Source organism: Saccopteryx leptura, chromosome 2 (assembly GCF_036850995.1).
Source record: "Saccopteryx leptura isolate mSacLep1 chromosome 2, mSacLep1_pri_phased_curated, whole genome shotgun sequence".
Taxonomy (NCBI): domain Eukaryota; kingdom Metazoa; phylum Chordata; class Mammalia; order Chiroptera; family Emballonuridae; genus Saccopteryx; species Saccopteryx leptura.
In genome coordinates, this window is record NC_089504.1 from 133,573,249 (window position 1) to 133,585,563 (window position 12,315).

General features: G+C 36.7%; 1 protein-coding gene across 1 annotated transcript in view; it reads left to right on the plus strand.

Annotated features, from left to right (window-relative positions):
• The window catches only part of SENP1 (SUMO specific peptidase 1), a 60,949-nt gene that overhangs the window by 20,704 nt on the left and 27,930 nt on the right, over nucleotides 1-12,315 (plus strand). Inside the window, exons 7-9 of the mRNA XM_066368836.1 lie at nucleotides 8,187-8,290; nucleotides 8,374-8,657; nucleotides 10,398-10,452. Coding sequence (XP_066224933.1) covers nucleotides 8,187-8,290; nucleotides 8,374-8,657; nucleotides 10,398-10,452 — 443 coding nt within the window. The remainder of the gene's footprint in view (nucleotides 1-8,186; nucleotides 8,291-8,373; nucleotides 8,658-10,397; nucleotides 10,453-12,315) is intronic.

Below are 12,315 nucleotides of genomic sequence, written 5' to 3' on the forward strand. Positions count from 1 at the left end.
CGCTTTGGTTGTTTCCATGTCTTAGTCACTGTGAATAATGCTGAAAGGAATATACAGGTGCATACATTTTAAGGTGGTAGACTTTCTTTAAAGATGACTATGTGCGTGTGTATGTGTATGTATGTATATATATATATATATTTAATTAATTTTATTTTTTTTAATACTTTATGGCCCTAGCCAGTTAGCTCAGTTGGTTAGAGCAGGGGTCGGGAACCTATGGCTCGCAAGCCAGATGTCGCTCTTTTGATGGCTGCATCTGGCTCATAGACAAATCTTTAATAAAATAATAATAACGTTAAAAATATAAAACATTCTCATGTATTACAATCCATTCATTTCCTACCACTCATGTTCATGGTTGCGGGAGGCTGGAGACAATCACAGCTGTCCTCCGGACAACACCAAATTTTTATTGGATAATGCATAAATACATGGGTCATTGTGAGGTCAGGAAGTAAACTTTTAATCAAGTAGTCAGCTAGCTAATTGCAGAAACCCTTTTGACAAAGAAGATGGCTAAAAGAAAAAAAGATGAGGAGTATCGTACTTTTCAGCAGGAATGGACAGAGGAATTTGCCTTTGTGGAGAGAGCAGGTTCTGCAGTGTGTCTAATATACAGTGAAAAAATTGCATCGATGAAACGGTCAAATATAAAGCGGTACTTTGACATACGTCATATTACATTTCCATTGAAATATCCAGCGAGGGACAGCAGGAAGAAAGCATGTCAAGAGTTACTGTGCAGAGTGCAAGCTAGTCAGCAGCAACTCTGTGTTTGGACCCAACATGGTGACTGGAATTCGGCTAGCTTTGCTGGTGCTTTATCAATTGTGAGAAACGGAAAGCCATTCACAGATGGGGAGTATGCCAAAACATTCATGCTTGATGTTGCCAGTGAACTTTTTGACGACTTTTCGGATAAAGACAAGATAATCAAATGAATAAAAGACATGCCTCTGTCGGCAAGAACTGTTCACGATTGTACCATCATGATGGCAAATCAAACTGAGGCAACACAAGTGAAGGACATAAATGCAGCACCATTCTTTTCTCTCGTTTTGAATGAGTCAACAGACGTAAGCCATTTATTCCAGTTCAGCCTGATTGCAAGGTATGCTGTCGGTGACACACTACGTGAGGAAAGTCTTGCTGTTTTGCCTATGAAAGAGACAACAAGAGGGGAGGATTTATTCAAGTCTTTCACTGAGTTCACTAAAGAAAACAATCTACCGATGGATAAACTTATTTTGGTGTGTACTGATGGTACTCCATGCATGGTGGGGAAAAACAGAGGATTCGTAGCGCTTCTTCGTGAACATGAAAAGAGACCCATCCTAGGTTTTCACTGCATCCTACATCAGGAAGCGCTTTGTGTGGCGAGCAGCTTGGTGAGGTGATATCGCTGGTCATTCAGGTGGTCAACTTTATTGTTGCCCGAGCTTTAAATGATCGCCAGTTTAAAACATTGCTGGATGAAGTTGGGAATAATTATCCTGGTCTGCTTCTGCATAACAATGTGCATTGGTTGTCAAGAGAGAAGGTGCTCAGCTGTTTTGCAGCTTGTCTGAGCGAAATCCGGACTTTTCTTGAAATGAAAAACATCGAGCATCCTGAGTTAGCTAACACTGAGTAGCTCCTGAAGTTCTACTACCTCATGGACATGACTGAACATCTGAACCAGCTCAATGTGAAAATGCAAGGCGTTGGAAATACAGTGATATCCCTTCAACAAGCAGTGTTTGCATTTGCAAACAAGCTGGAACTCTTCATCGCCGACAATGAAACAGGTCGTTTACTACACTTTGAAAAACTGGGAGAGTTTAAAGATGTATGCACAGCAAGTGACCCTGCTCAACATCTTGATCTCCAGCAGCTAGCGGGCTTCACATCTAATCCCCTGTAGTCATTCAAAGTGCGCTTTGGAGAATTTTGTGAGCGCACTTGTCTTTTTAAGTTCATCACCCATCCACATGAGTGTGCAGTGGACAGTGCCAACCTGAGTTACATCCCCGGTGTCTCCGTCAGAGATTTTGAGCTACAAGCTGCTGACCTGAAGGCCTCAGACATGTAGGTGAATAAGTTTAAGTCACTGAATGAAGATTTGGAAAGACTTGCATGACAGCAAGCAGAGTTGGCGAGCAAACACAAGTGGGGAGAAATGAAAAAACTTCAACCCGCGGACCAGCTGATTGTCAAAACTTGGAACGCGCTTCCCGTCACATACCACACACTGCAGCATGTGAGTATTGCTGTACTGACAATGTTTGGCTCTATGTATGCATGTGAGCAGTCTTTCTCACATCTAAAGAACGTTAAGTCCAACCTACAATCACATTTAACGGATGGAAGTCTCAACACCTGCATGAAGGTTAACCTCACCACGTGTCAACCAGACTACAAAGCCATCAGCAAACCCATGCAGCACCAGAAATCGCATTAATGGTAAGAAGTACTTTATTCATCATTGGTTAGCAACAGCATAACAACGTTATTGAAAAGAATTCAGAGACTTATTGTACTTTAAAAGTCTTACACAAAATGCACACATTTACTTGTATTTAGTGTTAAACATATTGTATGGCTCTCACAGAATTACATTTTAAAATATGTGGCGTTCATGGCTGTCTCAGCCAAAAAGGTCCCCAACTCCTGGGTTAGAGCATCGTCCCAAAATGACAAGGTTGAGGTTTGATCCCCGGTCAGGGCACAAATGGGAAGCAATCAGTGAATGCATAACAAAGTGGAACAAATGATTGCTTTCCTTCCCCCTCCCCTCTCCCTGTCTCTCTCTAAAAAACAAAACAAAATAAAAACTTTATAATAGTTTTATAAACCAAGAATGTTGGACTTAAAAATAGAAAGTTACTGAATTATGCACCTTTCATTTTTGGAATTTATATAGTTTAAAAACTATTACTTTAAACAAAATCAAACTTGGAATTTATGAAGTTATTTGGGTAATTTATAACAAAAGGATTCACTGGCTTGCTAACATTTATTTTGTGTTCTTAAAGTTAAACTTTTATAATTTTACAATTCATTTTTATGATGGAGCCAGTTACAGTAGCATCTAACTGCAAGAACCTGCCACATTTTTTTCTAAGTAGAATTCAGCATTTTACCCTTATACTCTTTTAAATTTTCTTTAGTTCTTTTTTAGGTTTAAAACATAACAGCCGCCTTTCTTTCTTTCTTTCTTTCTTTCTTTCTTTCTTTCTTTCTTTCTTTCTTTCTTTCTTTCTTTTTTTAGGTGAGAGATGGAGAGATAGTGAGGCAGACTCCTGCATGTGCTCCAACTGGGATCTACCCAGCAAACCCATCAGGGGCAGGTGCTTGAGTACCAAGCTATTTTTAGCACCTGAGGCTAATGCACTCCATTGGAGCTGTCCTCAGTGCTCAGGGCCACGCTTGAACCAGTTAAACCACTGGCTGTGGGAGGGAAAGATAGAGAGAAGGGGGAGAGGGAGGGTGGGAGAAGTAGATGGTCACTTCTCCTGTGTGCCCTGACCAGGAATCAAACCCGGGACATCCATACTTCGGGCCGACTCTCTATCTGCTGAGCCACCAGCCAGAGCCCAACTTTCTTTACTTTAACGTATTGTCCAATTATTGCTTCCTTTCCATTTAATTTTTAAATTTTCTTAATAGAAAACAGTTTAATAAATAATATACAGAGAAAGATGTTTTCTTTTACTTTATAATACCTGATGGTCCAAAAAAGGATTGTGTTTTCAGTTTTAAGTGACTTACCTCCTCACAGTTTCTTTTGGTGAAGCCAAATATTATATATATTCTTTTGAGAGTTGCCTAGATATCTTTGTCTGAAATAGTTTTAAATGAAATATTATACCCAATGCTTTTTGTTTTAATGAAGCCAAAAAAAGAAAAGAATTACCTTGCATCATTAAAAAAAAATTCTTGTGATCTCCAAATTAACATGTAGAACAATGAAAAGTTCTTAACTTTTTCCTGTATTTTTTTAAGTCGTAAATTAGTTTAAACTGAAAGCAAGAGGCACTTTGAATACTCAGATAAGTATTTGGAATATGGAACCTTTTATTTCTGTTTATTTTATGTTATCTAATGACTGTAAGGTTGTTTGGGCTCAGAGATGCTTTTCTTTGAAGATGTATTTATTGGGGAAAATGATTTGGGGGGAACTTTTGTGTGTGTTAAATTGATTTTTAAAAATCAATTCTTTACATTGAATTTAGATTTCTCATAATTTGAATTATCTTAATCACTTAATGACACATTGGTTTTTCCTGTTTTATCTGTAAGTGTAAATTTATTCAAAGGAAAGATTTTGCTATTTGATGTGAGGGAGGCAGGAAGTGTTTTTAACTTTTTACAGTTGAAATCTTTACCACAAAGGTCCTTTCTGTCTCACTGTTCTCAGTATTCTCTTGAGGTCTTTATATGATACTATTTCTTTAAATCCCCTTTGTATGCAGAGTAACCTGTTAAAATGGTTTATCTGCTCTTCTTGTCCTCCCTAAGATGTGATAATGCAGTCAAAGCTTTTAAAAATCGAGTTTGGTGGGAAAGTGGAAATAAACTAAAATGACTGGTTAATTAAGAGTTAATGTCTCTTACAAGCTACAGACTATCTACTTAAAGAATCATCACAGAGCAAGTTTAATTATGGATTTTAAATTAGTTTCTCAAATACTCATATCCTCTCTAGTAGAACAGCCATTGGGGGAGGGATTCAGTCGGTTCCCATCGGTTTGGCAGAATTAATACCTAATTTTTTGTTGCGTTCAGTGAACCAGCTGTTAAAATGGCACTTGTAATCAGGGTTCTCTCTAAGGTGGACACCTGGGCAGCCGTCCAATGTGAAAATCACAAATTTACATTCCTCACTCTTTTTTAACATTCAGCTGCACAACAGTGTATTCTAAGTACCTATAGTAATGTTCATTCCGTCTATAGCTGAAAAATATTTGATGGAACTATGCTTGTAATATTTATTTCATAAAACTCATACCTTTGATGAAATACTACATTTTAATTCTCTCACATTTGTTACTTCAGTAAACAAACATATAACATAAAGAGAAAAAGAAAAAGTGCCAAACAACTAGGGAGTGACAAGCTGTCTTTGGAAATATCTTAAATAACAGTTTTATTGGTTTTTGTCAGGTATTATTTGATATTTTTTCATTAACATTTTAAACCTCTTATAACATCTAATTTTGTATATCTCTTATTTAAGTATTAAATGCATGAAATAATAAACTACCTTTCATTATATTGGTTTTTTATACTTAAAACGGTCATTAGGGAAGAGAACTGGTTGTTAAATTATTTGAATTCCACCATTGAGAATAGCCAAAAACTACAGATTTAGTCATTGATATTAATTTATACCTGGTGATTGTCTTTTCTAACCATTATAATTTTTGTGCTGTCACCGATCATCGCAAATACTAGAAAAGAGGACTGCCATCATTGTGAATACAATATTAATCTCTACCTGACCTGTGGTGGCGCAGTGGATAAAGCGTCGACCTGGAAATGCTGAGGTTGAGGTTGCCGGTTCGAAACCCTGGGCTTGCCTGGTCAAGGCACATATGGGAGTTGATGCTTCCAGCTCCTCCCCCCCTTTCTCTCTGTCTCTCCCTCTCCTCCCTAAAATGAATAAATAAAAAAAAATTTTTTTTAAGTTAATTATAAATGTTAATCTCTAAGTGATAAAATAATGGGGTTTATTTTCTTCATAGAGAATGTTACAAGTTTTTTTTTCTCTTGAGTATGTTTTTTCACCAAATCATCTCACCTATTTCTCCCTTGTCTTATCACTCAACTATTCAAAGGTAAGGATAGCTTGCTCTCTTTAGGAATTGTCATGCCTTACATTTCAGATTGTATCTTGTTAGATTAGTAACATTAACTAACAATGTAATTGAAAGTTAGTATGTAGCAAAAAATGGATCAAGAAGAAAAATAATTAGCCTCTTTACCTTTGCATTGATCATTGCAGTCCATTCTGCCTTTAACAAACATTTTTATCTGAATAAAATGCTTAAGTGCCTATTGAAGTGGCACAGTGCAAGATACTGGTAGCCCTGGCACAAAGCATCATAATTATTTTGTAAAGATTGGTGGTTGTATTAAACCGTATATAAGTTTTAAAGGAAAAAAGTACTGAGCGTATGAGTGAATGCAGCCCATTGCTTTAGGACAGCAATTTTTAACCAGTGTGCCACAAGAATTTTTAAAACATGCAATACCTTACTGTTTATCAGGGGCCCTGACCTCTTTTCCTTTAGATTGTCAACTAAAAAAATAGCAACAGCCAACATGACAATAGCCATCCTGTATGAATGCCCTGTCTTAAACCATAAATATAATAGAATTGCATCTTATTGGTCATATTGTATAATAAGATTGTGTCTGATTGATTAATTCTTGGTACTAGAGATCTCTATATGCAAGTATAGGCTCTTGATTTTTTTAAAAAGTCACTTTGGAGCAAAAAAGATAGGTAATTGCTGTTATATTTTTTGTAAATCAGTCAGAATTACACCTAATATTTTTGTCAGATTGGCAAAAAATATGTATGTTCTTGGTATGCTGAAAAATTTTAGTAATTCATTAACATGTGTCATGAGATGAAAATGGTTGAAAATTACTGCTTTAGGGAATATGTATAGAGTAGATGCTTTACTATGGTTACAAGTCCTTATGTAATCTGGTTTTCTGCTAAGTGACATCATTTCTTACTACTGTTCTGATTCACAATGACCTTACTATTTGTTGGACACATCAAAGCACATTCCTGCCTCAGGGCTTTTGTGTTTGCTGTTCCTTTGTCTGGAATACTTTTATAAATTTCTTTGACTTCTTCCCTTGAATTAGGTTTCTATTGAAATATCACCATTTAAGAGAGGTCTTGTTCTCATTATTGCCCCTCCATCACTTTCTCTTTTTTTTTATTTTTAATTTTGTTCATGCTACCTGACGAGTTGTTTTGTTTTTCAATCCTTTAACTGTAAATTAAGCACCACAAGGGCAGGAACTTTATCTTACTCAATGCTGTAACTTCAGTGACTGCAGCATAGTTAGTATTTATCTCAATAAATGAGTGAATGGATCTTATGGAGCCTGTGCTTGCCCCGAAGTTCAGCATTAGGAGTTAAGAAAAATAAATAAATATGTGTTGAAGATGAAAACCATCTCTGGGAAGTACACTCTTAAAAATCTAATAGAAGCGGTAGAGCGTCGGCCTGGCATGCGGGGGACCCGGGTTCGATTCCCGGCCAGGGCACATAGGAGAAGCGCCCATTTGCTTCTCCACCCCCTCCCCTCCTTCCTCTCTGTCTCTCTCTTCCCCTCCCGCAGCCAAGGCTCCATTGGAGCAAAGATGGCCCGGGTGCTGGGGATGGCTCCTTGGCCTCTGCCCCAGGCGCTAGAGTGGCTCTGGTCGCTGCAGAGCGACGCCCCTGAGGGGCAGAGCATCGCCCCCTGGTGGGCAGAGCGTGGCCCCTGGTGGGCGTGCCGGGTGGATCCCGGTCGGGCGCATGCGGGAGTCTGTCTGACTGTCTCTCCCCGTTTCCAGCTTCAGAAAAAAAAAAAAAATCTAATAGAGCCTGACCTGTGGTGGCGCAGTGGATAAAGTGTCGACCTGGAACGCTGAGGTCGCCTGGTCAAGGCACATATGGGAGATGATGCTTCCTGCTCCTCCCTTCTCTCTCTCTCTCTCTCTCTCTCATTCTCTCTCCTCTCTAAAAATTAATAAAAGAAAAATTTTAAAGAAATTAAAAAGAATCTAATAGAATGTTCTTTTACTTCCTTGTGATTTTTCTAACAGGTATCCAGAATCAAGGGTTTTTTGGAATCTTAATTTAGAGGTCTGAAAATGTTTTATTTCTGGGACTCTATCAGTTGAGTCAGAAATGGTTGCCTGTTGGTCTTTGGGTTTCATATCCTATAGCTTCTCTGCACTATCATTTATTCACTACATATATGCCCCATAATTTTCCAGAATATATTGTCTGGTTTTTACTTCACCAAACTCATATATACTTTGTAATTTTCTAGCATATCCTTAATGAACCATGATTCTTAATTATCTTGAGGACTCTGTGCTTTGGCAGGGTTCCTGGGAATCTTGATGCTATTGTACAAAATACATGACTCATTGGATGTGTTTAAATTTTTTTTTCTTTCTTTTATAGACAGTTCAAGAAGAAGAAAAAGAGATTTACAGACAGCTGCTACAGATGGTCACAGGGAAACAGTTTTATATAGCCAAACCCACCACACATTTTCCTTTACACCTGTGAGTCACAGAAACATATTTTAAGTGAATTTAATTTAATACACTAGTTATATGATACTGAAACTATGTTATTCTCTTGCTAGATCTCGGTGTCTTAGTTCCAGTAAGACTACTTTGAAAGACCCTCTGTTTAAAAATGGAAACTCTTGTGCAGCTCAGCTTATTGGCTCTGATAGTTCATCATCTGGATCTGCCAGCGTTTTAACTCCCCAGGAACAACTGTCTCACAGGGTGTATTCCTTATCGTCTTATACTCCAGATGTTTCATCTGGATCCAAAGATTCTGATCCTCTCCATCAACTCCATCACCACCACACTCTTCCACATCAGCCAAATAACTTGTCAGCTTCAAATACACAATCCAAAGGTAAAAATGGTATTATATAACTATGCATTTCAATATAATTTAACTATATTGCCTAATAGCTAATTTATTGGATCTTTGTGAATTTTAACTCAAGGTTGTAGTGCATATGTAACTTAATTAACATAAATAACTTAAATACATATAATTCACTTAGCAATGCCACTAGTAAACCTATAAGTAACTTTTTTCTTACATGGAATGTATATGATTTTATATAGTATTTAAAAGATTGACTTTCTAAGCAGAGTCTAGAGTCAAAGTACATTAAGCCCAATTATTTCAGTACTTTCTTTGTTTCTAGTACTTTATAGTGAAAACTACAATGGAATCTTGAACAATACAGAGGTCAGGTGACACTGATCACCCCTACCTCGTCCAGTCAAAACAGTCGATTAATACGTATTTTACATGTTATGAGTATTACATACTGTGTTCTTACAATAAAGTAAGCTATAGGAAAATATATTAAAATCATAGAGAAGATACATGTACAATATTTATTAAAAGAATCAGCATATAAGTGGACTTGTGAAGTTCAAACCCATGTTTTTGAAGTGTCATATGGATTCTGTACTCTGATGTTCTAGGAGTTTTGGAACATCAAGTATTGAAGTAAAAGTTCTTAATCAGGTAATAATAACAAAACCTGTATAATGGGTGTATTCATTTTGGAATGGTCATCAGCAAGTTTTGGAAATAACAGTTTTCTATCTAACTTTCAGCTAATGGAAATACTGCATCTCTTAGCATTCCTAATAATTAGATTTTGCTGTGATAATTTTTCTCTTTGCTTAGTTTCCCCTACTTTAGGTATGTGTTTGTGTGCATCTATGGTATGTGTTTTGGTATGTAACTTAAAACAAGTTTTAGGTTAAGTGGTTTGACATTTGGGATCTTTGATAAATCTATCTCAAAGGCTCTCCTTCCTCAAGCCATTTGACTTTTTTTTTTTAATCCTTACTTTCTTAAAATTCTCACTGGGGGATTAAAATTGTTGGTGGCATTATTATATAGCTGCACATATTCATGAAAACTTGTATTAGATTTTGTGAGATGATTTACTGAGAACTATCGTTTTTTTAAAAAAGCGTTTAGCCTCAGAAACATACATTGTATGACAGATGCTTAGATAAAGCCAAACTGGAACAAGTGTGCTACATCAAACTGTTCAGTTACTGTCCTTGTACTATTTAATTATATTCTAAATAAGGCGTTAGTCATAGTGCTGCTTTAGAAGGACATTATTTTTGCCTTTGTCACACAGAAGGCAAGTGCTAGAATTTGTACTTTTTGACTCTGTTACTTCTCCTAGAGCTGTGTCTGTTTTCCCTTCCCTTCTGCTCTCCCTCCCCTTCTCCTTCACCTCTTCCTTCCCCTTTGTTTTCCACTTTATTCAGTTTCATGATAGTCTTGAACTAAAGGCTTTTGAGATATCTTGGCATTTTCTTGTTCCCCAGGAACAGAAAGAAGAAGCCCAGGGAGGAAGCGCAGCCCAGGAGCAGAGGCTGAAGCCGCGTGTACTTGTATTGCAGTGACTGCTTTATTTGTGAGGCTGTCTTCACTATTCTTGGCTCAGTGAAAATGGACATGCCTCTCTTTCTCTTCCATTTTATCTTTATTGTTATGCTCTGCTACTTTTATGGAAGTAGAACATAAAGTGTGGGAACTTAAACTACAGACATCTAGAATGTGTAACTGGATTTTATCAGTAATGAAATGCTCTTGTGTTTCTTTGTTTAGGATCAGACTCTGTGATATTACTGAAAGTGCAAGATTCCCAGACGCCAACCCCCAGGTAAACTTGGGAAAAAGGACATTATTAACATATTTTTTCCTTTCTCTTTAATTAGTTTCTTCACTAAGAGTTACATAATATGAAACTAAAACTATCTCAGTTCAGAGCTCTCTCATGTGTTTGAATTATTTCAATAGCTTTCTAAGTAGTCTTCCTTTCTCCAGCCTCCATGTAGTTCTTCATTCCATTTTCCACCATGTTCTCTAATTCAGTCTTTGCATTGTTCCTTAGTCCATCTTTCATTCTGCAACCAGAAAAAAAAAGCATAACTGATGATTCACTAAACTCCCTCAAGAGTGGCTTATCAGACAGAGAATCAAGCCCCAACTTCTTAGTATGGTATACAGAGCAATTTCTTCATAAACTTCACTTTCTATCACACATTCTTTCCTTTACCAAATACTTATTAATAGCCTGCTGTGTGCTGTCTGCTGGTACAGATATTGGGGATAACAGCAGCAAACAAAATGAAATCTCTTCTCTCAAGCAGTTTATATTCATGTGTTCTAAGTTGATCCAGTTCCCCTTGATCTTTACCCTTTAGCTTGTAGAAAATTTGACTCATCCAAATCTAGAATATTTCCAGGAATGAGGCCGGGGTAGGGTGAACTGGGGGTTAGAATGGGTGACTTGAAATCTATACACTTGCATTTAATTGAAAAGTGTGCAGCTCAAGTTAGTGGGCTGCAAATATTGAATATGAATTATCAGAGAAAACACTTTCTGGTATAAAGAAACCAACCAGTTTTATTTTTGTGGTACATTAAAGTCAAATTCAGATTAAAATGTTAAATTATAATAAAGCCAGAATAACCATTTGATAGCTATGTATAAATCTTTTAGAGATGTACAAGAGCAAGTTGATTTAGGCTACTTTTTCTCTAATACAAATAATTCAGAGTGCTGCAAATATTCAAGTACATGTAACATAATTAAAATATTGGAATATATTTTGAAAATAATTAAGTAGTTAGAAGTATCCAATACTAATTCAAATGGTGATATTCATATGGTGATTATATGATATGGGTTACCCAGTACTTTTGCTTTAAATTACACTAATAAAATTTGCATTTAATAAGGAAAAAAGGAGCTTGCATTCTTGTTGTAAGGTGTGTAAGGGAGGGGTGGGGGACAAGAGTGAACAAATAAACAAACGTATATGCCTGATGGTGATAAGTGTGGTGAAAAAAATATAGACTGGGAAGTATTATTTATCTAGGATGGTCAAGGCAAGTCTCTGATAAGATGACAGTTGAGAGTCATGTTGGAGGTGAGAGGAGGCATATGGAAATAATAGAACTCTCCCATGTGTTTATTATGCTGAACTCTAATATGGTATGTGTTTTCTTACCTTCACATTTGATGTTCTTTCTGCTGGTATGTCCTTCCTATCTCAGCTTGTATATGTGGCAGTATTTGCTTTCTTAGCTCTTAAATCTCAATTCAGATGCGATCTTCTATATGAAACTTGACTCTTATGGGAGGTATGGAGTATTTCTTCTTCTATAATCCAATAGGTTACTACTTAGATTGCTATGCCTGCAATATATGGCCTTAGCGATTTAATTGCTAGAGTGGTAATATATAGTATCAGTTTTTCATTGAGAAGATTAGGGATAATAAAATGTTCTTTCTCATCTCTGTACCTCTACTTCTTTGCAGCTCCCCTCTGTGTTCTAAACTTTAGATCCTTAACAAAGTTCTCTATTTGTTATAGTTTCTCAAGCAGACTTTACAGTTTGGATTCTTCAGTCTTCATACTGTTTTTTGAGTCACGCCTGGGTTCTGATTTTGTCTTTTCCAGGCTTCACATAACTTTGGAAAAGTTACTCTTTTGAATTTTAGTTTCCGTATAAATAA